At 42.7% G+C, this 26,723-nt stretch overlaps 1 protein-coding gene and 1 long non-coding RNA gene across 3 annotated transcripts in view; one reads left to right on the forward strand and one right to left on the reverse strand.

The window, feature by feature from the left end:
- The window catches only part of NAPEPLD (N-acyl phosphatidylethanolamine phospholipase D), a 27,691-nt gene extending 13,751 nt beyond the window's left edge, over positions 1-13,940 (reverse strand). The window contains exons 1-2 of one of the 2 annotated variants that reach the window (XM_081927773.1): positions 13,725-13,940; positions 1,084-1,384 (exon numbers count right to left, since the gene is read on the reverse strand). In XM_081927773.1, the coding sequence (XP_081783899.1) occupies positions 1,084-1,384; positions 13,725-13,921 (498 nt within the window). In that variant the 5' untranslated portion in view covers positions 13,922-13,940. Of the gene's footprint in view, positions 1-1,083; positions 1,385-4,334; positions 4,493-13,724 lie in introns of those variants that run through there. The other variant, XM_081927774.1, reaches the window with a different exon arrangement.
- On the forward strand, positions 1,391-25,305 carry LOC309379066. The gene is made up of 3 exons (XR_014172337.1): positions 1,391-1,994; positions 13,248-13,474; positions 23,250-25,305. It is a non-coding gene; the product is annotated as an uncharacterized lncRNA (long non-coding RNA).
- Positions 25,306-26,723: the final 1,418 nt, after the last annotated feature.

Raw genomic sequence — 26,723 nt, forward strand, 5'->3', positions numbered from 1 at the left:
ACCTGATCCCGCAGTGCAACCAGCTGCTCCTCAGCGCTCATGGCTGCTCCCGTTCGTGAGCTTCGCAAAAAAAATTTTTTGCTTTCTGAGAGGGGACTTACTGTCACGGCCACCCAGGACGGGTCCCAGCTCACAAGAGACCTCACTCCGTTGCAGTTTATTTACAGGAAAAGTTTATTGAAGATTTCTGCTTCTCGTACAGTTCAGCATCGTGGCCGTACGTCTGTCACGTTAGACCGCTGAAGTCCCCTCTGACTCCTCCCCTCTTCCACACCAACTTAATAGCCTGGCTCTAGACCACCTCTTCCTCTCCTTTCTTTTCCGCAGGGTCTTCCTGCCCCCCTGGGTTCCCTCTCTCCGTGACTCGCCTGAGGCTGAATCCTCTGCCGCCTCTTCCCCCCTCCTTCTGGCTTTGGGGCCGGGCTCCTCCCCTGAGCTCTCTCCACTTCCGCGCGCCTCTACGTTTGAACTTGGCGCGCGTACGTTGCTCCTGACCTTTCTTTCGACCGCTACACCACCCTTTGTTCTGCTCTCCACCCTTTCCGGCTGAACACCTTGCTCCAACCCCCTTTCTCTGTTCTCTCCTAATCCTGCTCCCTCCGAGAGGCTGACGACTCCACCCCCTTTACTCCGTTCCAGCTGAGACGCCTCTTGCTGCGTCTGTCTTCCACTGGGCTCCTCTCCGCTTCTCCCTTCTCCTCCCTTTTGCTTGATTAAGGTAACCCCCTTTTGAGAATCCTCTGACTCGCTGCTCAGACTCGTGGATTCCCTTAGAATTCCGTCATCTTCTTCCTCATCCTTCTGCCCCTCCTCCCACTCGCTCTCCGTCTCCTCTGTCATCTCCTCCTCTCTCCCAGAAACCCTGACAACCACATTATCTATTTACTTGCCCCCCACTGCGCGCCTCCACCCCAGCTGCCCAGCCCACCAGAGGGATGCAACATTTGCCACGCCACGGGCACCAGCAACCCACGCAACACCACTTCAAAAATCTTTGACTTACTGGTAAACATGTAATTTACGTGAAGTGGTATTGAGAGTGCTTCAAACATTACTAGATGAATAGAACTATAGAATGTTTACCTGCTTTGAAGATGGGACCTTGCTGTTGTCCTTTTCCGTAAGAGCCCATTTCATAATATTTGGGAAAGATGGAGGTTTCCATGTTGGCCAGGGGTTGATAAACCTCCCATCTTTACCTCTCTTTGATTTTGTTACATCTTCCTCCAACCTATAATCCAACCTGAAGCTTTTTCTGGATGTTCTGGAAGAATCGCTGCCCCGGGAACCTTGACTAGAATTTTGCCGTTTCCGTACTGCTTCTTTAGGATTCTGATCGCAAGGAGACAAAGGCTGCTCTTCGTCCATATCTTTTGGCGAAGAACTAAAAAGAAACAGATAAAAGTTTATCGTTTTTTAGCTGAAATATTTTTAATGCCCAAAACAATGTCCCCAGAATAATCCTGTCAGCTCCTCTTCCATTTTTCTGTACAAAGAATGCACAAAGAACTTGTTTTAGCAAGCAGGTGTGGCAAGATTTTTGCGATTCAGGCAGAATCTTGCTCTTTGCTATGCGCAGCATCAGACTCTCGAGTTCCTGCATGTTAGGAGGGGATGGTCTGTTCTTCTTCCAGAAATTAATTCTAACACTCCTGAAGCTCACAATCTGTGCAGTTAGATTTAGCAAGTTCATTCCTAAGACACATCAACCAAACAGGCAATAACTTTGCATCCAACAGCACTTTGCATTTTCATCTGCACTGACAAGCAGGGATCCTTGACCAGGGCTAGGATGGTGAGGAGGACAAAACCACGGGTGAGAGCAGAGAAAGAGAGATTAACCAGAAGCAGCATGTCCTAAATCAGCTTCCCCGTGGATGTGGTGCTTTAAACTGATGGGTACTTCCCATCACACTTTAGGGAGAGGATGCAAGGAATGATATCTAGAAACAGTAAGGTTATTCCTACCAAGATGAATCATCTTTCCCTTGACAGTGAGTAATAGTTATGGTTTGCAAAGGACCTCAAACCTACCACACATGGGCACTACATTTGCACCTACTATTTCGGACTTTGGATTTTAAAATCCAGACTTAAAATACTTTGAACACTGGGGATTGTAAGTAAGTGCTTTCCAACTGCACTCTGAACTTCTGTCAGAAATGCTTGATTAAAATGAACTCTTTGGTCCTCTATTAAGATCACAGCAAACAGTGGCTTGGTTGCTAATCCGGCTACTTACAACTGAAAGGTCAGGTGAGGTCCCAAGAGCTCTATATAGTTGAAACAATTAATGATCAGATGTCAAGAGACAGGTGTATATTAAGCTCTGAAGGGTACATTAGAACAGAGGTATCAAACTCTCTTTTTTAAGTCATAGGAATTGGGGACTGATGACCCTTTGCGTTGTAGGTTGGCTAAGGGGAGAAATAAAGATAACAAAGACTTCAAAACTAGTGGGGGAACTGGCATGGGTAAACAAAAGAAAACAGTGAATTGAGACACATGGATTTTGGAAAACAGCATCAGGATGGGACAGAACTGAGTAAACGCAGAAGAAGAAATTAAGAGCATCTCACGCACAGTGATCCATGCGACGGTCATCTCCAGGCTTGACTACTGTAATTCGCTCTAGGCGGGGCTGCCCTTGAAGCTGTCCCAGAAACTCCAGCGGGTGCAGAATGCTGCAGTGAGGCTCCTCGCGGGGTCTCTGCCATGGGAGCATATTCACCCAGTGCTTTTCCAGCTGCACTGGCTCCCGGTGGAGTACAGGGTCAGATTTAAGGTGCTGCTTTTGACCTTTAAAGCCCTTCACGGCCTAGGACCCTCGTACCTACGGGACCGCCTCTCCTGGTATGCCCCACGGAGAGCCTCAAGGTCCATAAATAACAACACCCTAGTGGTCCCAGGCCCTAAGGAAGTTAGATTGGCTTCAACCAGAGCCAGGGCCTTTTCAACTCTGGCTCCGGCCTGGTGGAACGCTCTGCCCCATGAGACCAGGGCCCTGCAGGATCTGATTTCTTTCTGCAGGGCCTGTAAGACAGAGTTGTTCCGCCTGGCCTTTGGCTTGGAGCCAATTTGATTCCCTCCCTCTCTTTTTTCCCCCTTTCTTTTCCTTCTCCTGCGATGAGGCTACATTTTAATATTCCATTATTTTAATGTTGTATTTTATTTTTGTTTTTAAGTTGTAATCATTCATCTTGTTTTTATTATTGCTTGCAAGCCGCTCTGAGCCCAGCCTTGGCTGGGGAGGGCGGGGTATAAATAAAAAATTATTATTATTATTATTATTATTATTATTATTATTATTATTATTATTGTTATTATCCAGGTGAGAGATGTAATGTACTGTGAAAGGAGCAGGAGGAAACAATGGTTGGGGAATCAAGAGTAGTGAAATGTCTGGGTTCCAACCAAATTAATCAGCTACATTATACTTTCAAGGTTCCTATTACAGTTCCAAGGTTGCTACAAATATCCCCGTCCAGAATAATTCTTAGATATAAACTAGCTTTCATACTGTTCTAGAGATTGAGAACAGATTTTCCATGCAGAGATAAATCAAACCTTTACTGTACCTTTCCAGTACTAGGGCAGCTTGAACACAAATCATGTCCAGCATAATTTGCAGATTCAGTTTTTTTTATACTGTATCAAAGAATGCCCATCCTTTGATGTCAGTAAGATAAGGCATGTATTCTTAGATTGCAATCCTATACAGTGGTACCTCGGGTTAAGTGCTTAATTCGTTCTGGAGGTCCATTCTTAACCTGAAACTGTTCTTAACCTGAAGCACCACTTTAGCTAATGGGGCCTCCCACTGCTGCCGCGCCGCTGCAGCATGATTTCTGTTCTCATCCTGAAGCAAAGTTCTTTACCTGAAGCACTATTTCTGGGTTAGCGGAGTCTTTAACCTGAAGCGTATGTAACCTGAAGTGTATGTAACCCGAGGTACCATTGTACAGTGGTACCTCAGGTTAAGTACTTAATTCGTTCCGGAGGTCCGTACTTAACCTGAAACTGTTCTTAACCTGAAGCACCACTTTAGCTAATGGGGCCTCCTGCTGCTGCCGTGTCGCCAGAACACAATTTCTGTTCTCATCCTGAAGCAAAGTTCTTAACCTGAAGCACTATTTCTGGGTTAGCGGAGTCTTTAACCTGAAGCGTATGTAACCTGAGGTACCACTGTACCCAGTTTGGAAGCCCCACTCAACTCAGTGAGATATTTTTAGCACTGCACTGCTGATTTAAGAAATTTGGTTCCACCACTGAGCGCCATCTAAACTAGAGTTCAGTTAACAACTATGATTCTTCTCATACAGTACAGTACTTACCAGCTTGGGTGAATAACTGGATTTGTCATAATTCACGATCATTTTGCTAGTAACCTTAAGACTGTGTTGGTGCAAAATTTATGCAGAAATAAAAGAAGTGAAGAATCAATGTTAAGAAGAAATACACTTTAGTGTTTTGAGCCTTCCCTCACAACCTGCTCAAGATTTCCTGATGCTGTAGGGGCAGCCTTTTGCTGGGAAGTGAAATTGTGATGTCATGGGCAGGTGACAGCTCAGGTGAGGAGAGGGCTACAGCCACGTGGCTCCATTTCTAGTTATTCTTCAGCTTTGCTAAGTCATTAGCCAGTATTCTGCTCAAAAGAAATATATTTTCCTTTACACTTACTAGTACATTAGCACATCTAAAATGTAGACCATTCTTTCAAGCTTTTCTTGTAGCTATAAAGGCCTCTTCCAGCTTATATATTTCCTTTGGCTCTTAACAGGTATTTCTTTAAACAACCCACGGCATGAAATCATTGCACTACAATTCATTCCGGTTTTTTGGGATGCTGAGACAAGGCATGTTGTAGCCTCAGACACAGATGCCTGCCTCAGGGCTCCATAGTTGTTATTTTGCAAGTGCATAGTTTTAAAACAGGTTTTAATACTCCATGAAAATGGGACAGCTTTGGCCATGCGCATACAGGAGCATGTGTTAGAAAAGGTGGGGCTTAGCAGTGTACATTCCATCTTTTCATCCAGTAGGACCAGTTTGATACTTTTGCCTAGTGCTCCATATAAACTAGGCCTGCCACTGCAGGAGTCTGAATTCATGGATAAAAGATTGCTCTGATGAGTCCTCTGAAGGGAATGGAAGATATAATTTAAAGAGTTCCATCTGCTACCGGTATATAACTTCGACATAGGGAAATAGACAAGAAAAGGGAATATACCACCACTTATGAAAGACAGAGGCTTTTCTATTTTGCCACTTGCTGAACGGCAGCATGCAAGGATGCAAAAGCCAAAGGGCTATGCTAACTGAGGACTATGAGCAGATTCATGCAATTTATGAATGCCATTGTAAAGGTCAACAGCCCACGCTCTACACATCCCAAAGTTTTTTCTGTTCTGTAAATTCAATGGTACTTGATCTCCCTACATACACACCAAGACCATGACAAGTAGACAGTTTATTCTCTCAACATGAGATTGCCCCCCACCCTGAGGTGGCAAACGGACAGTAACTACCGTATTTTTCGCTCTATAAGACGCACCAAACCACAAGACGCACCTAGTTTTTGGAGGAGGAAAACAAGAAAAAAATATCCTGAATCTCAGAAGCCAGAACAGCAAGAGGGATCGCTGCGCAGTGAAAGCAGTGATCCCTCTTGCTGTTCCGGCTTCTGGGATAGCCGTGCAGCCAGCATTCGCTCCATAAGACGCACACACATTTCCCCTTACTTTTTAGGAGGGAAAAAGTGAGTCTTATAGAGCAAAAAATACGGTATATTTTAAGGACTCCAACTTATTGCAAGTCATGCAGCCAGGTATTTCAATCTCCTCCAGAGGCAGCAATATATTTTGCATCTCTTATGAAAAGCAAGTATTGCAACCTGATACCTGAGAAAAAGCAACTATCCTGCTTCCTGTTACACCCTAGGTGTGTGTGGTCTAAAGGTCTGTGTTGGCTAATGGTAAATATGACTGATAACCCACACAGTACGTGTGTGAAAGGAATGCAGGTACCTTTGGACTGATAAGAACTTAACACAGTACAGCTTTCTTTTCACTGATTCAGTGAAAAGTGGTATAATATCAGCTACCATAAAAATATAAACATATGACACACAAAGCTGAAAAAGATTTTCCTATAGGCCTTCAATTAAAATAATAAATATCGTAATCACTTTCGGTTGAGAGTAAATGCAACATTTCCAAATATCCTCCCTGATCCTGTTTCTAATGCTTTCATTTTGGATAATAGCCCTCTTTCAAAATGAGATCGAAAGCAAAGGTTTATGCAACTCATAGAGACAGATTAACAGTAGTGTTAAACTTCGAATCGTACAATTCCTAAAGGGCAACCATGCACTCTGTACACTGAAATCCCACTAAAATGCCAGCAGGTGTAGGACCATAGTCTTCGAGTTGTTGCAGATGTTTCTTTTATGAATATTTTCATTTTTTCAGTTAATATCTGATGGGGGAACAGCAGGTCACAGCAGCAACTTGCAACTTAAAAAGCAGGATTCTGCCATTTGTATAATCACAGAAACTGCCCTGCAATTTCTTTGATGCCCTTCCAGAAGCTTCGTAGGGCATGAAGCACTGTGGGAACATGCCACACAGTTGGATAAGGTCAGGTTTATATTCTGAATTGTTACTGTCAGTGCTTCCCCAATGGGCCAAAATGGAAAAAGCTCTGCCAGGAAGCGTGACTGAAAAACCAGCACTCAGCAGCCTCTCTTCTTTTTTAATACACAAAACAAGTCACCTTGAGACCCCGGCTAGCAAGAGAATCCACAGAAGCAAAAGACGCATTGCTTGCTTTTGTTTCAAACTAATGTGAGAGGTCTAAAATAGACTCTGTGAAGGAAATGTCTTCAGCAACTTTAACCACTAAGGCTCTGACAGGCATAATGCATTTTCTTCCCCATCCTCTTCATTTTGTTGCTTTTTAGCGATGAGATTGCTTTAGGCATCAAGTGGAAAATACGGTGCAATTATGAATGCTGCTTTTAAAAAAACAATACTGTGAAGCTCAACAGAAGGTTCAAGGCAATTGGAATGAAACACGGCCTGAGAAGAACATACTATGTTTAAAGAAGATTGGAAAACGTTTATAGAATATATGGGAAATAATTGTGTACAGCTGAAAACTCTGGCAGCATTAAGATAAAATCAACAGTGTAAATAAGTTTTGATGGATGCAATAATGGAAAACTGAATGGTATAGTTTTTGTATAATATGCAGGGATTTATGATATGTAAAATGAACCATGGAAAGAGAAGGGATTAGTCACTGATATCTTAAGGATGTAAAATGAGTATTTTAAATGGTAAAACAAATTTAATAAAAAAAGATAGACAGATAGATAGATAGATAGATAGATAGATAGATAGATATAGAATCTACTGCAGGCATAGGCAAACTTGGCCCTCCAGATGTTTTGGGACTACAACTCCCATCATCCCCGACCACTGGTCCTGTTAGCTAGGGGTGATGGGAGTGGTAGTCCCAAAACATCTGGAGGGCCGAGTTTGCCTATGCCTGATCTACTGTGGAATCACACAGGTCAAGGAACCTTTTAATAGAGGGGTCAGCAAACTTTTTCAGCAGGGGGCCAGTCCACTGTCCCTCAGACCCATTGTTGTGACATTTTGCATGGGACCTGTCAAGTCCACCTCTCATGAACATACACACTGGGGGGAGTTCCTAGCCATGCATGGATGAAATTTAGGGTTCAGCTTACACAGGCAAGCGAGCAAGAATCCCTGCCTACAATCCACAGGGCAGCACTGGGAGGGACGGGCAACTTGCATTACCACTGATCAGGGCCAGCCGAACCAAAAAGTGGCACTGCCCTTACCTCTCCAGGGGGAAAAGCATAATGAAGTTCTACATCAGGAGCAGGGTTTCAAATCAACCTTACCCAATGGTTGTAGTGGGAATCAAAAGCCATGGGGGATCGGGCACTCTGATTCACACTGGGCAGTAGAGAGTCCAGGAAACCCTAGAGAAGAGCTTTCCAAACTCTGTGTTGCGACACATTGGTGTGTTGTCTGCAGTGTGCAAGTGTGTGCTTCTCCTGGGGCTGGAAGGGCGTTAGTTCCACCTCCAGTTTGCTAGTAAAACTGAATTACTGTGTCACGAAATGATGCGTGTCCCTGTGGATCCTGCTACCTGAGGTTTGTCTCCTCCCCTAGTCTCATGGGTGGGCCGGCCCTGCCGTTGCTCATCTATTTTGGAGCAAACTATCACAGTGCTCTATCATCTTTAAAGCATGTGCAGTGAGAAGGTTTTATACAGTCAACGGCAGGTATGAAAAATGGAGAGGGGCGGGGAGGGGGAGATGTCAAAATAGAAGCAGGGCGGAGAGTGTACATGTACGATGACAGGCTTGAAAATAGCAAAGGCAGAGAATGCTAGGAGGGGAATTCAACAACAGAAGCTGAGGCTTTGATTGCCCGGCCAAGGTAATACTGTACTGAAAATCATTTACAGGAGCAGCATGATCTCTGTAGAAACTCATGCACCCACAATCGAAAGAAACATGAATCCCAAGAGGACAGAAGGAACTCCAAAGGCTAACTAGTCCAGTCATGAATAGTGATATTCCACATCCAAACAACCATTCCCAATGGATTGGTGCAACGAATAACAAAACAACAAAACAATCTAGATTGTTGTTCTTCGCATGTAGGAGGAAACAAGGCTAAGTGTGCCAAGTGAGTTCATAGCACAAACTTCCTTTAGAAACAAAATGCAGCAACTAAAGTAAACAGAATGTAGAACACCCTGCAAAGTGGGGTCTAAATGAAAAAGCCCCTTAGCTCTTTGCAATCAGCCCAGCTGTCCAGGGTTTCAGTCTCCAGCGGCAGTAACTCCTACAAGTTTTAGGGGCAGAACACGTTTTTTCTTGTCAATCACAAGACAGCATATCAAAATTAAACAAAATCTCTCACTCATGCTCACAGTTTTAAAACTAAAAAGCTAGTAGATTCCTTGATGTTTCTGGGGAGGCTGTTACAGGACTTCATTCCTTTGAGAGTCAGAACCATTTTTCTGGTCAACACTTAAAATCTTTTTTTGGGAGGAAGGGGGAATTATTTTATTAAGTTTGAGAAACACTACTGAGAGGTTTCAGAGGAGACAAGTTTAACATTGGTTAAGAAAGTTAAATACCTGGGGGTGAACATGACCGCAAAGAACCTAAACTTATTTAAAGACAACTATGATAAATGTTGGTCAGAAGTGAAAAAGGATCTAGAAATATGGTCAAATCTGAAGCTTTCCTTGCTTGGTCGAATTGCTGTTATAAAGATGAATGTATTGCCAAGAATGTTATTTTTGTTTCAATCGTTGCAAATTCTGGACAAAATGGATTGTTTCAAGAAGTGGCAGAGAGATATTTCTAGATTGATCTGGCAGGGCAAGAAGCCCAGAATAAAATTTAAAATATTAACTGATGTAAAGGAAAGAGGTGGATTTGCCCTGCCAGATCTTAAACTCTATTATGAATCAGCAGCATTTTGCTGGCTGAAAGAATGGCTGCTTCTTGAGAACACAGACATTTTGGATTTAGAAGGCTTTAATAACGTTTTTGGGTGGCATGCATATCTGTGGTATGACAAGGTTAAAGCACATAAAGCATTTAAAAATCATATTGTCAGGAAAGCATTGTTTAATGTCTGGATAAGATATAAAGATTTACTTGAAAACAAAATCCCAAGGTGGTTATCACCGATGGAAGCGAAGGCTCAGAAAAAGCTCAATATGGAGGCCAAATGGCCGAAATATTGGGAGATTCTGGAACAGGAAGGGGATAAATTGAAATTGCAGAGTTTTGAGAAATTAAAAGATAAAGTGCGAGACTGGCTTCATTATTATCAAATAAGGAAGGCTTACAATTTAGACAGAAAAATTGGCTTCCAGGTGGAAAAATCAAAATTGGAAACAGAACTGTTAGATCCCAAAACTAAGATATTATCAAGAATGTATAACTTGCTGTTGAAATGGAATACTCAGGATGAAACGGTTAAATCTGCTATGATTAAATGGGCACAAGATGTTGGACATAATATAATGTTTGCTGACTGGGAACAGTTGTGGACCACAGGTATGAAATTCACGGCATGTAATGCCTTAAGAGAGAATATTATGAAAATGATATACAGGTGGTACATGACACCAGTCAAGCTTGCAAAAATATATCATTTGCCCGATAATAAGTGTTGGAAATGTAAAGAGAATGAAGGTACATTCTTTCACCTTTGGTGGACGTGCCCAAGGATTAAGGCTTTCTGGGAGATGATCTATATTGAAATGAAAAAGGTATTTAAATATACCTTCCTGAAGAAACCAGAGGCCTTTCTCCTGGGCATGGTCGGCCAATTGGTGTCAAAGAAGGATAGAACTTTCTTTATGTACACTACAACAGCATCAAGAATACTCATCGCAAAGTATTGGAAGACACAAGATCTACCCACCCTGGAAGAATGGCAGATGAAAGTGATAGACTATATGGAACTGGCGGAAATGACTGGCAAAATCCGGGACCAGGGAGAAGAGTTGGTGGAAGAAGACTGAAAGAAATTCAAAGACTATTTGCAGAAACATTGTAAAATTAATGAATGTTAAAATGATGTCGGATTGAAATGAAGCAGCCTTAGCAACAAGGTTAAAAAGAATATGTAAAAATGGATTGATAACGGATGAAAATATAAAGTTATAATACGTTAAGATATAGAATTAAGATAAAAACAAAGAGGGTAAGGATTTGCTGAATTAACCGTGTGAATTGTCCAGTAGCACCTTAGAGACCAACTAAGTTTGTTCTTGGTATAAGCTTTCATGTGCATGCACACTTCTTCAGATACACTGAAACAGAAGTCACCAGACCCTTATATATAGTGGGAGGGTGGGGTGGGGTTTTTCTCAGCAGGGTTGTAGGAAATGGGTGATTGAGTCAATGGGTATGGTAAACCTGTTGACGACTGTAAACGACTGCCATTAGTCCTACAGGAAAAAGCAAGGGATAGTATGCAGATTATTAGCATATGTAATGAGACAGGCATCCAATATCTCTATTAAAAAGGTAAAGGGACCCCTGACTGTTAGGTCCAGTCGCGGACAACTCTGGGGTTGTGGCGCTCATCTCGCTTTATTGGCCGAGAGAGCCGGCGTACAGCTTCCGGGTCATGTGGCCAGCAAGACTAAGCTACTTCTGGCGAACCAGAGCAGTGCACGGAAATGCTGTTTACCTTCCTGCCGGAGTGGTACCTATTTATCTACTTGCATTTTGATGTGCTTTCGAACTGCTAGGTGGGCAGGAGCAGGAACCGAGCAACAGTATCTCACCCCATCACAGGGATTCGAACCGCAGACCTTCTGTTTGGCAAGCCCTAGGCTCTGTGGTTTAGACCACAGCGCCACCCGTGTCCTGGTAACATCTCTATTAAGATCTGTCTTAATAGGATTCCTGTCTCATTACATACTAATTGCAGTCGTTAACAGTCGTCAACAGGTTTACCATACCCATTGACTCAATCACCCATTTCCTACTACCCTGCTGAGAAAAACCCCACCTTCTCACTATATAGAAGAGTCTGGTGACTTCTGTTTCAGTGTATCTGAAGAAGTGTGCATGCACATGAAAGCTTATACCAAGAACAAACTTAGTTGGTCTCTAAGGTGCTACTGGACAATTTTTTAATTTTTTTATATATTCCTTTGCATTTAGTTGCCCAGCATACAAAGAACAGAAACTCACATTAATCAGACTCACATTAAACAACATACTACTTTTTTACACCAGTGTTTATTGATACTATTTAAGAGCAATTGCTAGCAAGCTGTCCAGCATATGCAACACAAGACACATTAAATAATAGGGCCAGTTGCCAGCCATTGAAACATATTTCTGCAGAACACAGTTCATTTTTAAATACTCCAGATTATTTTAGGCTGATCCCTACTGAAGACCTGCACCTACAACAAATATCAATCCACAGCATATTGTTTTTCTGTGCAAACGTTAAATAAGAAATCAGTGCTGCAAGGCATACAAATTTGGAAGAGAGGGATTATATAACATGCTTTTTGAAGACTGCTGCAGCACATTTCCATGTCAATGAGGGAGAAGGCTAGGAGTATAGCAACTGGATGGATCTGCCTGGCTTTCATTCTCCAGTCCAGTCTGATTCACCAGCTAAAAATGAGACAGATTTTCCCAGGGGAAGACGGGGCTGGACACAATGTATGCTAATATCTCAATCGGACATCATCTATTTTCTTTGTAGTCCTTACAAGAATACCTCAAAGTGGTTGCCCATTCATAGAAATCTGCAAAATGAACAAGTGAATTGTAAAATGTTACTATTAAACTGTCACAAGGCCTAAGGTGGCCCTTAAAGAGGCCCAAGACATGATGAGGCACACAGCTCAAATTAAGCCCCAGATGGCAAAGAGAGATATCTTCAGTACAGTCTCTTCCAATTCTAAAAAACACTTAACAATTTGCAGTTAAAGTCACCTGATTTTCACAGATTGCAGCAGCAATCCCTTAATTCATCCCTGGTAAATACAAATAACAGAGATCCATAAATGCTGAATTAAAGGGTGACAAAGGTTTAACTATTTGCTATTTCTAAAACACAAAGATTGCTATACCTGCCATCTGCAAACCGCCTCCCAATGTGATTGATAGCACGTTACATGCTGATTTGCCATGTACCTCAACTGCATTCCATTTAATCTGACAGTGTGGGAGGCCCTCACTCAGACAATGTGTTAGTCATTTGATTGCACAGTACGTCCAAAGAACTTCAGCAAGGGCTTGATGCTACAACAGATGGCTGGGAAGTGACAAGACACACGTAAATCATGGGCAGCAACAGCCCCATCCACAACCCAGTAAAGACAAGAATATTAATTTAGCCCATTTGCACAAGTGGAGCATAAATCAGTTTTTGCACATCTACCGCCTGCGATTATAATATAAAGTCGCTTTTAATTTTTGAGACTATCATTTAAATGGAAAACCTGCAGGCACTTCCACGCAAAAAGATTTCAATATATATATTTCATTTGAAAGAAAGAATGAGCCTACCTTTTATTTCTCTCTTCAGTCTAGCTAGCCCGCCTGAACATCCAGATGTTGCACAAATAGCTTAAATGCCCTTTTCCGGTTGCGGAAAAGAGCCCCAATGCATAGGAGGCTTAATTTAAAACCATCTCACTTCCAGGTTCTATTCCACACGATCAACATTCACAAGTGACATATTTCGTAAGGGAAGGCTTTTGCGATGCTGGATGCAATGCGATGCTGGATCAGGGACTCCAACGGGACTCCAGCAAATTGCACCTGCGGCCAGACCCAGCTTCCTCCGAAGGAAGTCCCACAGAAGGCAACAACTCCTGCACAGCCCTCTATGCGTCTACTCAGAAGCAGGGGCACAGGGTTTGCCCTCAGGTGAGCACATACAGGATTGCAGCCTTAGACCACAACCACCCCGAGTTATTCCAGCAGCCGGCGGAGCCCCAAAAAGAGAAGAGGCTGCCTGCCCACTGCGGGAGAAGGAGGGGCGCCGCTTCTCGCATGCAAGGGGAAAGGAAAGAAATACGTTTCCTGCGCAAGCAGAGCGGGCTGCGCCTTCCCCCCCCCCAGCCTTAGAAATGTGAATAATTCCCCCCGGGAAGCGGCGCTGGCAGCGGCTCCTCACCTCCCCTGAGGCGTTTCTTCCTCCTCGTCGTCCATGACGGGGCTGCTGCCGCGCTTTCTGCCCGGTTCCTCCTCCTGCTGCTGGCCCCGAAGGCCTCGAGGCTGCCGGCGCTCCTTGGCCGCTGCCCGCCCGCTGCCGGGCGCCGAGGGGGGAAAGAGCGCGAGGCCGCAGCTCCACAGCGCCCTGCGCCTCGCCATGGGGCGCCCCCGCCTTCCCCGGGCCCGCCTTCCCGGCCCACGCGAGCTCGCGGCCGCCCTCTCCCTCGCCGGAGAGGAACTGCTCCCTGGTCCACGCGCGGTTGTGAAATCCTTCCCCGCGGGACGGGGGCGCGGGGTGGCCCCCGGGGCAGCTCAGAGGAAGGACCCTGCCACGTGGAAGTGTCCGGCCATATCCACTCAGGTGCCACTTGCAGTGGCGTAGCGTGGGTTGTCAGCACCCGGGGCAAGGCACGTAATTTGCGCCCCCTAACCCGTGAATTTGCGCCCCCTAACCCGTGGATTTGCGCCCCTTAACCCGTGGATTTGCGCCCCCTAACCCGTGGATTTGCGCCCCCTAACCCGTGGATTTGCGCCCCCTAACCCGTGGATTTGCGCCCCCTAACCCGTGGATTTGCGCCCCCTAACCCGTGGATTTGCGCCCCCTAACCCGTGGATTTGCGCCCCCTAACCCGTGGATTTGCACCCCCTAACCCGTGGATTTGCACCCCCTAACCCGTGGATTTGCATCCCCTAACCCGTGGATTTGCGCCCCCTAACCCGTGGATTTGCGCCCCCTAACCCGTGGATTTGCGCCCCCTAACCCGTGGATTTGCACCCCCTAACCCGTGGATTTGCACCCCCTAACCCGTGGATTTGCGCCCCCTAACCCATGGATTTGCACCCCCTAACCCGTGGATTTGCACCCCCTAACCCGTGAATTTGCGCCCCCTAACCCGTGAATTTGCACCCCGTAACCCATGGATTTGCGCCCCCTAACCCGTGGATTTGCGCCCCCTAACCCGTGGATTTGCACCCCCTAACCCGTGGATTTGCGCCCCCTAACCCATGGATTTGCACCCCCTAACCCATGGATTTGCGCCCCCTAACCCATGGATTTGCGCCCCCTAACCCATGAATTTGCGCCCCGTAACCCATGGATTTGCGCCCCCTAACCCGTGGATTTGCACCCCTTAACCCGTGGATTTGCGCCCCCTAACCCGTAGATTTGTGCCCCCTAACCCTAACCCCCAGATGTTGCGCCTGGTGCGGCCGCCCCCCCCTGCACTCCCCACGCTACGCCACTGGCCACTTGTTCTGCACATCTGCTTTAGGTCTACTTGCGGGGAATTTGAGTGGGTGTGGACACCGCACCTCTGCTGGGGGACGCGTCGTGCTTAAGAGATGGGAAGGGCTGGAAAAAACTAGGGAAAATAGGGGGAGAAACGGGTTTTCCCCCATTTTCCCCACAACTTTTATTATTGTTTTTCCCCCCCAGGCCTTCCCATCTCTAAATGTTCCTCCTGGAGCAGTTTGTCCACCTTGGGTCTTGTATGCTAATCATGCACAAGTGGCAAATTCCCTTTATCTGCTGTTTCTTGTTTTAGCAGCCTGGGGGCCAGAAGTCTCACCCATTTATGATAGTGCATAAAATTCTTAATCTCAGGGTTGTGGATTTGAGCCCCATGTTGGGCAAATGATTCGTGCCTTGCAGAGTCTATAATTCCATGTTGTGAGCCCTGTAAAACACCACTGGTTCCCACTGTCACTAGGATCTCTGTGTCCCTGTTTATTATAAAAAGTGTCCGTCCTGCTGCTGGTTAGATACCATATTGTATTGGCTTGTTCTACCTGTCCATAGAAAATAACAGCAGAAAGAACTAAATAACAGTGTGATGTAATTATTCACACAGGGACACACGGTATTTTATCCATCTCTCACACTGCAAATCCTTGAGTTCCCAATATAATCTTTCTCTCCATCTGGGGTCCAGAAGCTCACTTTTCAGAAAGTTTTAACACCGCTTCTTTGTTCCAGAAAATCTCACAATATCTGAATATTGATATAGGGCAATACATTTGTATACGTACCCTTAAGCATGATCTACAATTTAAACTCATTTTTTAATCATGTCAATAAGCATGCAGTCTGGACTAAGCTCCCATAAACAATCAAGGCCAAGAAAAATATATGTGTGTGTCCTTCTTTTTCCCCTCTGTCCTGCTTTGGGCCCAATGACTTCAGACAAAATGTGTGGACTAGCTTTTTTTTTAAAAAAATGTATTTTTATTAAATATTTTCTTAGTTTACAAAAGTATGTCTCTCTTTATTTTCTCCAAGTAACATTTTTTACAGATCAGTTTCATTTGCTGAGACATTCGGAAGAAGGAGGAAAGGGGGGGGAGATGGGGGGTTGGGTGGCAATGTTTCTATTATACTTAATATATGTGGGGTATGTGTGGACTAGCTTGATTGATGCAAGCATAGTTTTCAAATCCAAGTGGTGCAATGCTTTTATCTCTGTTGTTTCATCTATGAAATCTCATTTACTCATGCAAGTCATCACATGATATTAGTATTAAGTGAGTAACTTGCACGTGTAAAACCAGTCCATGACCACTGAAAGAACTTTGTCCCTGCTAAAAGATGGGGGGGGGGGGAATTTTGCCTGATTTTTTTTTTTTTTTTTGCCTATTATGAAAGTACTAATGGCACATGATTCCTGCCAAAATGATAGTTCATAAACTTTGGGTGCATCTAGGCTGTTGCTGTTTTCGGGTATGGCTCAATCAGCTACCATCAAATTCAGGTTGTGCAATTAAAGTTGATTGGGAGGTCATATTCCCTCAAAAGACCAGACTTTTTGCAATAAGGAAAGTGACAGGAAAATGCAGGGGATAACACTTGCTTTGATGCAACATTATCTACCTTCTCTGCAAAGAAATCAGAGTGAATGCTCATTAAATAATCAACATCATTAATCTCACTGAAAACAAATCAGGATAAAAAATAAGCAGGTTTTCTGGAAGTAACCTTAAAGTCTACACCCATTTTTACTCAATGCTGTGGCTATAGGCAAAGCCAGCCTTTCCTGCATTGGTTCACACTGGCCCATGAAGATCTCATTATGTGGCACATGGTGATCTTAAGCTTTGGGGACCCAGCAAAAGTCACTTTTAAAATATTTGTGATTGTGTGTCATAACAACCTGAAACTGGACTGTATCTTGAAGTGGTTTTAATTATGCACAACTATATTGCCATCTGCTGAAACAGTGTGCAATCTGCATGGTAAGACTTTTCTATCATCTATCTATCTATCTATCATCTATCTATCTATCTATCTATCTATCTATCTATCTATCTATCTATCTATCTACTATCTATCTATCTATCTCAGTGGCATAACGTGGGTTGTCAGCACCCGGGGCAAGGCAAGTAATTTGTGTCCCCTAACCCGTGGATTTGCGCCCCCTAACCCTAACCCCCAGATGTTGTGCCCGGTGCGGCTGGCCCCCCCTGCACCCCCCACGCTACGCCACTGATCTATCTATCATCTATCTATCTATCTATCTATCTATCTATCTATCATCTATCTATCTAATATTACTTACTTGAAATAAAAGTTCTTAAGTAGTTCCCAAGGTAAAAAGGTAAAGGACCCCTGGATGGTCAAGTCCAGTCAAAGGCGTCTATGGGATTTGGCGTTCATCTCGCTTTCAGGCCAAGGTAGCCGGCGGTTGTCCACAGACAGCTTTCCGGGTCATGTGGCCAGCATGACTAAACCACTTTTTTTAAAAAAATATTTATTAAAATTTTCAATGTTAATACAATAGAAAATCAAAAAGAAAAAAGAAAAAAATAACAAAAATAGAAAAGTAAAGAGATAATTAAAAACACACAAATTTTCCATAACTTATTTTCCTTTAACTTACTTCCCAGACCTCCTCATACCTCCCTTCTTTGTATTCCAATTCAAATTGTAAGTTCAGCAAATCCTTATGACTAAACCACTTCTGTCACAACAGAACACTGTGATGGAAGCCAGAGTGCACAGAAATGCCGTTTACCTTCCTGCCACAGCAATACCTATTTATCTACTTGCACTGGTGTGCTTTCAAACTTATAGGTTGGCAGAAGCTGGGACAGAGCAACGGGAGCTCACCACCGTCATGTGGATTCAAACAGCCAACCTTCCGATCGGCAAGCCCAAGAGGCTCAGTGGCGCCACCCCTGAGTTTACAAGTAACTATATGGCACAATATAATCATCTATCACAGATTACTTACTCCTTATTTCTTGAACCACATGACACATAAAACATTCCTTATTCCAAACATCATAAAAAATAAACTTCAGCACACTGAAATCCTTCAAATCTAAAATAGCCATTTGAGAGTTCTAGTTTCAGCTTCAACGTTCTGCTCTAGGTTTCTGCAACTGCTTAACTGCAAGGGAGTATGTGGCACTCATTAATTGCATTAATTAAACATAATCAACATGTTCAGTACACAGAGCCAGCTGTCTAGAGTTTGGGGGTGACATGGTAGAACCGCAATTAAATCTCTGCTATTGATGAATATATAATCTTTAACATTTGAAGACTAGAAACACAGTAATCAGTAAAATTATCACCATGTTGATATGCAGATTTTACAAATTCCCAAGGGTGTTTTTATTCTTTTTAACTGAAACATTTAGAGGGATTTACATTTGGGGGAAAACAAGACAGAATGCATCAATAGATATAACAAAGAATAAGGAGGAGATAAACGGTTGAGATTCAAATATATCTATGTAGATGGTTAAAATAATGACGCTTTTTAAATTATGCAGTATTAATCATATGCCATCAGGAAACCTTATTGAAGGTAGTGATAATGAGAACTAACCTGTTTCACTTGCATGTACTTAATTAATCCTAAATTTATTTTAGAAAAAATAAAATGCTTATTTGTATTTATACTCCCACTAATCCAATGGATAATTTATTTGAAACACTCTTCATGTCTGCATTCTGTGTTTTGTTTTTAAACAAATGAGGTTTTCTTTTCCTATAGCAAAAACAGAATACAGCTAAATGAAAAATAGCAGTCATATATGGTTAATCACTACTTGTGTTTAACATTAATAGTGATATATTCCTAGAAAATGATACCAAAAGTTGTACATTTGGTAAGAAAACGTGGCGTCTCGAGGACATTCTCCTGATTTTTTCTTTTCTGTAACCAAGAGTGTGATCGAAAAGGAAAGTCAAGATGGTCTCTCTGTTCTAATCCCCTCTGATCTACTGACATGCTGTATGACCTTGGGCAATTTATTGAGCCACTTGGGCACAAAATTATCCTTGGTGCCTTTCAATTGATTACAATGGAGTTAGTCCAGGAATATATTTGTGCTCTTTTGCTTCAGTTTGTATGAAGACATTAAATAAAAGACAGAAAACTCCAAAGTAACAGAAAAACGACTTTTGAACACATTACATTTCACAATTTTAAAGTGTATAAACTTTAAAACAATTTATTATTCCACAAATACAATTTTGTAAACTTCTCTTGTGTACCACCTCCCCCCTCCCCCAATGGGGCTCATGCAGGAGAATTTGGTTTTGTACGCATTACTGGTGCAAAATGCAGCTAGATCATTCTTTTTATCAATTTGAATTGAAGCAGAATTGGGGGAAATGCATCAGAATGCAGTATTTAATAAGAAACATAAGGATAGCTGTAGTTTGCAACTAATGTTGTGGAGACACCACCTCTCAAGCCAGCAGCATAAACACACTGGATGTGTAGTAAAGGGGTGTGTATACACAGCCTTCAGCAATGGAGTTGCCCAGATATTCTGAAGAAAATTGCAGAATATACAACAAAATGTATTTTTGATATATGTTTAAAGAACTCTTTGATTCAGTCAACTATTCATTTCATGCTAATTGATATCCTTTATCCTCCAGTCTCAGAAAATTTGAGTTCGGGTAGATTGAAGAAGTATTGCGTATAATTTACAACACAATTAGTTGCGAGCAGCCAGAGTGACCCATCTCACCAAAATTACTTAGAACGATACTGCACATTTCGCTCCGTAATGTTCTTTCTAGCAGGGCTATAAACATATTCTAATTGTTGGCAGCCCTGCACAAACACACTCAAAAACAGGAAGCAGGAGAAGAGGTGGAGGCTACAATGAGATAGGATAGGGAACAGAATGTATCTTTCCCAGGCCCTCGGATGGATGAATCCCAAGCCGGAATTAAGATTGCCGGAAGAAATATCAACAACCTCAGATATGCAGATGACACAACCTTGATGGCAGAAAGTGAGGAGGAATTAAATAATCCCTTAATGAGGGTGAAAGAGGAGAGCGCAAAATATGGTCTGAAGCTCAACATCAAAAAAAACAAGATCATGGCCACTGGGCCCACCACCTCCTGGCAAATAGAAGGGGAAGAAATGGAGGCAGTGAGAGATTTTACTTTCTTGGGCTCCATTATAACTGCAGATGGTGACAGCAGTCACGAAATTAAAATACGCCTGCTTCTTGGGAGAAAAGCAATGACAAACCTAGACAGCATCTTAAAAAGCAGGGACATCACCTTGCCAACAAAGGTCCGTATAGTTAAAGCTATGGTTTTCCCAGTAGTGACGTATGGAAGTGAGAGCTGGACCATGAAGAAGGCTGATCACCGAAGAATGGATGCTTTTGAATTATGGTGCTGGAGGAGACTCTTGAGAGTCCCATGGACTGCAAGAAGATCAAACCGATCCATTCTTAAGGAAATCAGCCCTGAGTGCTCACTGGAAGGACAGATTGTGAAGCTGAGGCTCCAATACTTTGGCCACCTCATGAGAAGACTCCCTGGAAAAGACCCTGATGTTGGGAAAGATTGAGGGTACAAGGAGAAGGGGACGACAGAGGACGAGATGGTTGGACAGTGTTATTGAAGATACCAGCGTGGTTTGACCAAACTGCGGGAGGCAGTGGAAGACAGGAGTGCCTGGCATGCTCTGGTCCATGGGGTCATTAGTCGTTTAGTCGGACACAACTAAATGACTAAACAACAACAACAACAGTGGACCATTCCTGGAAAAAATAAAATAAAACCAGGGTGCATTGAAACTCCTGGGTCAGGTGCAGACAGTGAAGAAAGAAGCTTCCTGGGCAGGATCTGAGCATCTGGACCAAAGCAGGGGAATAACACAGGGAGTCCCTGGGTTCTGTGCTGGAGCTAAGTATTCAGGCATCAAAGTGAGTGTGTGTGGAGTGATTTGGTGGGTGAGTGGAAGCTCAGCAATTAATGCTGTGGATGTCAAAAGTTCACTGTCAGGTTGGAACCCAAGCAACAGACCATCTGTGGTCCTTGAAGCCCAAGTTTTTAATACCTAAAAAGTTTTCAATGAGTATTCCACTTCTGACTAGGTCCAATAAGGCTTCCTCCCTGTGTGGTACATACTTTTCCCTATAGAATGCTCCTATAGGGCAATCATTATTAGGGTGAGTCCCTTCCTTACCATAATATATCATATTTCATTTGGGGTTTGATGGGACCACACTCCCCCAGCTATGTCCTGTACAGATGACTTTCAACAAGATCTTCCCTGAAGTGACAAATATAATGTTCTAGATACCTTTTTCATTAGGCTTCCGGTCTCCTGCTTTTCCTGCACGGAAGACCAAACAAACCAAAGCCATATTAAAATATCATAAGCAATGCTGAAGTGGAACATCTTGCAGCCTTTTGCAGGTAGCAGCCTGCCAACATCTGTTTTTCTGGCTTCATTTGTATATAACACAAAACCATAAATTAGCATTATCGGAACATGCCTGGGATAGATTTGGACATGCTTGAACAGCCCTCACAACTGCAAGGAGGTGATTAGAAACATATGCTTCAGATTTTCAATTAATTGTAAATTAACCAAAGTTTGCCATGGTTTGGACCTAATAACAAACCGTGATTAATTTAAAACTGAAAGCAAATGTTTCCAGTTTTTTCTTTTAGCATTAAAGGTTCTACGCTGAATTCTAAAATCTCAGATATAATCATATGTTCATTTAAAGTCATTGGCTGAGGAAGAGTAAGCAAGCACTGACCAAATTCTGAAAAGCCATACATATACATAGTGGGATGATAGACTTTTATCCTGCAACTAGTATACACTCATTAGCAATCCTTCCAACAGGAACATCTACCCCAAGTAAGAAACAGCTGTTTAGTGGCCTAATGGCAGCTCGTTCCTTGCTGAAATACTCCAGAGGATAAGTTTGTGGCCACAGGACTCTCTGAGTGCCATTCAGGACTCTCGGAGTACCTTGTGGACTTACTTCCTGTTTAGTGTAAATAGAATAGGATCAAACTTTTATGCCAATTACAATCTACAGGACACAATACATCTAAGGAAGTGGAAACCGGAGGGATAGGAAGTTAAGAAGTTCAGCCAAGTGGTCCAAAGAGGCCTTGCAGTGTGTCCACTCAGGAACGGGTGGCAATTCCTCCCATGAACTTGGCAGGATGTGCACTGGAACTGCTGACACGAACCGAGCTGTTCACCACAGGGACGCCTTGAACCCACATCCCTTTTCCTCAGGGAATCTGTTTTTCCCGGCCAAACGCACCAAGAAAATGTAGCCTTATGAGGCTTTGCCCTCGGGTGGGAAAAATATTGCGCCTGGGAAAGGGAAGTGGGAGTCAACAGACACTCAAGGAATAGTTTCGGAGAAAAGGCTTTTATTTCTACCATCCATGAACTGGTAGAAGGAGCAAGTGTGATAAGTCACAAAAAGCATGCACGAAATTCACAGTCATGTGCACAAGCATATATACCCCTTTCCAGTTCCCTCCTCCTTTCTCCTCCCTCAGGAGTCCTCTGAGCATGAACAGAAAGCTGTCTTGGGACTATTGGGACTCTTGGCACCCTTCCCAGGAAAGGGGTTTCAGAGTGTTCAGATGTAGTTCTTTAGCAAGGCCAGAAGGCATGAGAAAGGCCTGAGAAACAATGGACTGTGTTCCCTACCTTTGTTGCAATCTTTTTAGTTACAGCAAGTGGAATGTTTATGATGCTTAGCTGCTGAGAAAATGATTTTGAAAAGCTTTGAGCAGCTTTGAGCCTGCTTTGGTGGGGGGTGACTCCGGGCCTAGGTGAGGTCACCTGTCCTCACCTTCCTTCATGGATAACCTTGAGAAAGAGACCTTGAGAAAGATGTTGTTCCAATACCAACACAGAAACAACAGAATTAATATCAGTAGGAAAAGCACCCAGAGCTGCAAAATGATCTACCAAGTATGAAATACATAGAGGAGCACTGGTATTTCAAAAAGTTCAATTTTACTGCTTTAGGAGTACATTGACACATTCCAATCTGAGCTAGCCAGAATGAAGTAATGCTTCATTTTTCTAAGATTAATCAGGATACTTGGTGTATTCATTTTTTAATATATATTTTTATGCTTTAAAAATGTAACCTAAATCAACACTGTTTTGGGATAACTCAGTAGGGAAAAAAGAACATTGATTTAACAATTAACATTACTGTATTATTCTTTCTGTAGATCACTTTTACATGGTTGTCTGGTTCAATGAGAATGAGAAAGAAGGCAGAAATACTAGAGCTCTGCAGAGGAACACTATAAAGAAGAAAAATGGCGGCAGTTACAATGAAATATGGGAGTATGGCAAGGACTCTATGAAACGCAGCCAAGGCGTACAGGGGAGATTATAGCAGGGCAGAAATAGGCTGCAGCAATATAGATAAAAGAAAGAACACAGTTGCAAGGCTGGATGCGGACAATAGTTTTTCAAAGGCTTGAGCATTGTCTGAGAGAGGCATCATTTCCTATGACGTTTTCTTCCACTTTTCCAGAAGTAAGCCTGCTTTATCTTCATACTGCAAAATCAGAAGCCATTGAGTACATACGTAAACATGTAATGCCAATATTACATTTATAAATCAGCATACTCAATATGCTAAGCACCTGGTCACTAGAATGGCAATGTGTCATCTAAATTAACTTATAATTAAAAAAAAAACTCCATGAGCTCCTGTGATGACCACAACAACAGTATTAGAGGTGAAATTAATCCATTAAAAGCAAACAATGGCATCCCTTTTACTGGTGCTTTAAAATTACTGGGTTGATGATGCAGTTTGCTAAGAATTATGAGGGAAAACAAGATGAGGAGGTAATATTTTCTTTTAGGGGCTGTGAAAATGCTAACAATTGTCCTCAAAATAAACACCCAGTTAATGAAGAGCCCTGACATTACAGCTTGAGACAGCAATCTTCCCTCCTCATTCCTTAGGAAAAAAATCCTTACAACTCACAAGAACAAAGAATCAATGTCAGTGGCCTGAAGGCTTTATGTAGTTACTTTCCATTAATCAGCCATGGGAAAGAAAAACTGTGTGCTGTTTAATTGGTTGGGAAACAAGGCACAGATAATAAAATGAAATTCAGGAGATGATAATGAGCAGCTGTTCAATAGATGTAACTTTGCCAAACAATTCCCATAAAATGTAAGATATTGTACAATCTCACCTATTGAATTTACATAAAATACTTTGGCACTAATGTCTAAATTGTGAATACAATGGTTTACACTATATGAGTGTTACTTTAATTCAATTACTCAGAATAGTCATTAATTATCAGAATATATAGTTCAGTAATTTGTCAGTTTATCCCTGAAGGGGTTGTGCAAGCACAACATTTGTTAGCACTTCAAATGGGTAGATTCCATCCAGGAAAATGGTACCATTAGTCTCATAGAAAATTGATTAGCTTCAGCAAATTAAATCTAGACATTGCCTAAAAGCAGGACTTAAAGTTCAATGAAGCAGCTACCTACAGACACAGAAACCGTGAGGCAGAAACACTTAAGATTACAAATCCTTAACTTGCCTCTGCTTCAGATATGTTTAAAAGATGAAGGTGAGGAAAATTGCCAGAGAATAATGAAGGGCTCTTTTCTCATTCTGAGGCATAACAGTCTTTTGGACACAGCAATTTAGAAGCAGAGTTAATTACAAGTTTACTCTGTGTATAAATAAAGCAGAACAAAAGCTTCAAGATAACTCCAAATTATGAACAATCTAAATATTGTTGGATTTTTAGCCCCTTGGTTTACAATGTTTTCCTCTGCAACTGTATGTGTCACCCACCCACAAATACCATCTTAGAACAATATTCAGTAATCTGATGAAGTGAGCTCAGGACTCTAGTTTGTGAATGTTTATCCCTAAGAACATAAAGAGTTCTACTGGATTAGACCAAAGCTCCATCTAGTCCAGCATCCTATTTCTCACAGTAGGTAACCAAATCCAAATCCCCTTTTATCTAATCCCCTTTTAAAGTCGCCTAAGCTAGTACCACCATCATATCTTATGGCATCTAATTCCACAAGATATGTCCACACTAGTGGGTGTTAAAGAATCAACTCACCTGAGCATGCCATTTTTAACTTTTAAAAAATCCAATATTAATATACTTTAAAATGTAGATGGAGAATCTGTGGCCATGGTGACTTGAGAGTGATGGGAGCTTGCCAACAACATCTAGAAGGCCACAAGTTCCCCATCCCCGATTTAAAATAGATTAAAATTATATTGATATTCCAGTTAAAATAAGCACATGACAGCAAATACAATAGTGGTGTGCCGATTTAGAAGTGTGTCAAACGACTCAGCCACAGAAACAACAGTGACCTTAAGGTAGGCGTCTGCTGTAGACCAAGCCAGACTTAAGACTTGGATGATGTGTTCATAGAGCAGATTACCAAACAATAAAAAAGGAGAGATATAGTATTCATGGGAAGCTTAAACTTCCCTGATATTTGTTGGAACTCAAACTGTGCTAAGAATGTAAGGTTCGGCAAATTCCTCCATTGCGTCGCTAACAATTTAAACTCCCAGAAGGTGGGAGCAACAGTACTCATCATGCTGGAAAAAAGTGACAAGTGGGGTGCCACAGGGTTCTGTCCCAGGCCCATTATTGTTCAGCCTCTTTATAAGAGACTTGGATATTGGAATTGAGGGGAGGCTCATCAAATTTTCAGATTACACCAGACTGGGAGGGGTAGCTAATATTGCAGAAGACAGAATCAGAATTCAAAATGATCTTAACAGACTGGAGAACTGGGCCAAGCTAACAAAATGAATTTCAACAGGGACAACTGTAAGGTTCTGCACTTAGGCAGGAAGAACCAGATGCACAAATATAGAGTGGGGGCGCACCTGGCTTACTAGCAGTACATGTGAAAAAGATCTAGGGGTCTTAAGTGAACCACAAGCTTAACATGAGTCAATAGTGTGATGCAGCAGCAAAAAAACCTAATGCTATTCTAGACTGCGTCAAGAGAAGTATACAGTGGTGCCTCGCAAGACGAAAAGAATCCGTTCCGCAATTCTCTTCGTCTAGCGGTTTTTTCGTCTTGCGAAGCAAGCCCATTGACAGCTTAGCGGATTAGCGCTACAGCGGTCTAGCGGCTTCTAGCGATCAGCTGTTAAGCGGCTTATCAGCGGATCAGCTGTTAAGCGGCTTAGGAAAAGGGGGGGAAAGCGAAAAAAAACCACGGGGACTCGCAAGATTTTTTCGTCTTGCGAAGCAACCCCATAGGGAAATTTGTTTTGCGAAGCGCCTCCAAAATGGAAAACCCTTTTGTCTAGCGGGTTTTCCGTCTTGCGAGGCGTTCGTCTTGCGGGGCACCACTGTAGTGTCCCAATCAAGGGAAGTAATAGTACCACTCTATTCTTCCTTAGTCAGACCCCACCTGGAATACTGTGTCTAATTTTGGGCAGCAGAATTTAAGGATATTGACAAGCTGGAAGATGTACAGAGGAGGGCAACCAAGATGATAAAATGGTCTGGAAACCAAGCCTTATGAAGAACAGTTGAAGGAGCCGGGTATGTTTAGCCTGGAAAAGAAGAGATTGAGAGGAGATATGATAGCCACCTTCAGATATCTCAAGAAATGTTCACATGCAATATGGGCAAGTTTGTTTTCTCTTGAGGGTGGGAATGGAACCA

This window comes from Podarcis melisellensis, assembly GCF_964234715.1.
Source record: "Podarcis melisellensis genome assembly, chromosome: 10".
NCBI lineage: Eukaryota > Metazoa > Chordata > Lepidosauria > Squamata > Lacertidae > Podarcis > Podarcis melisellensis.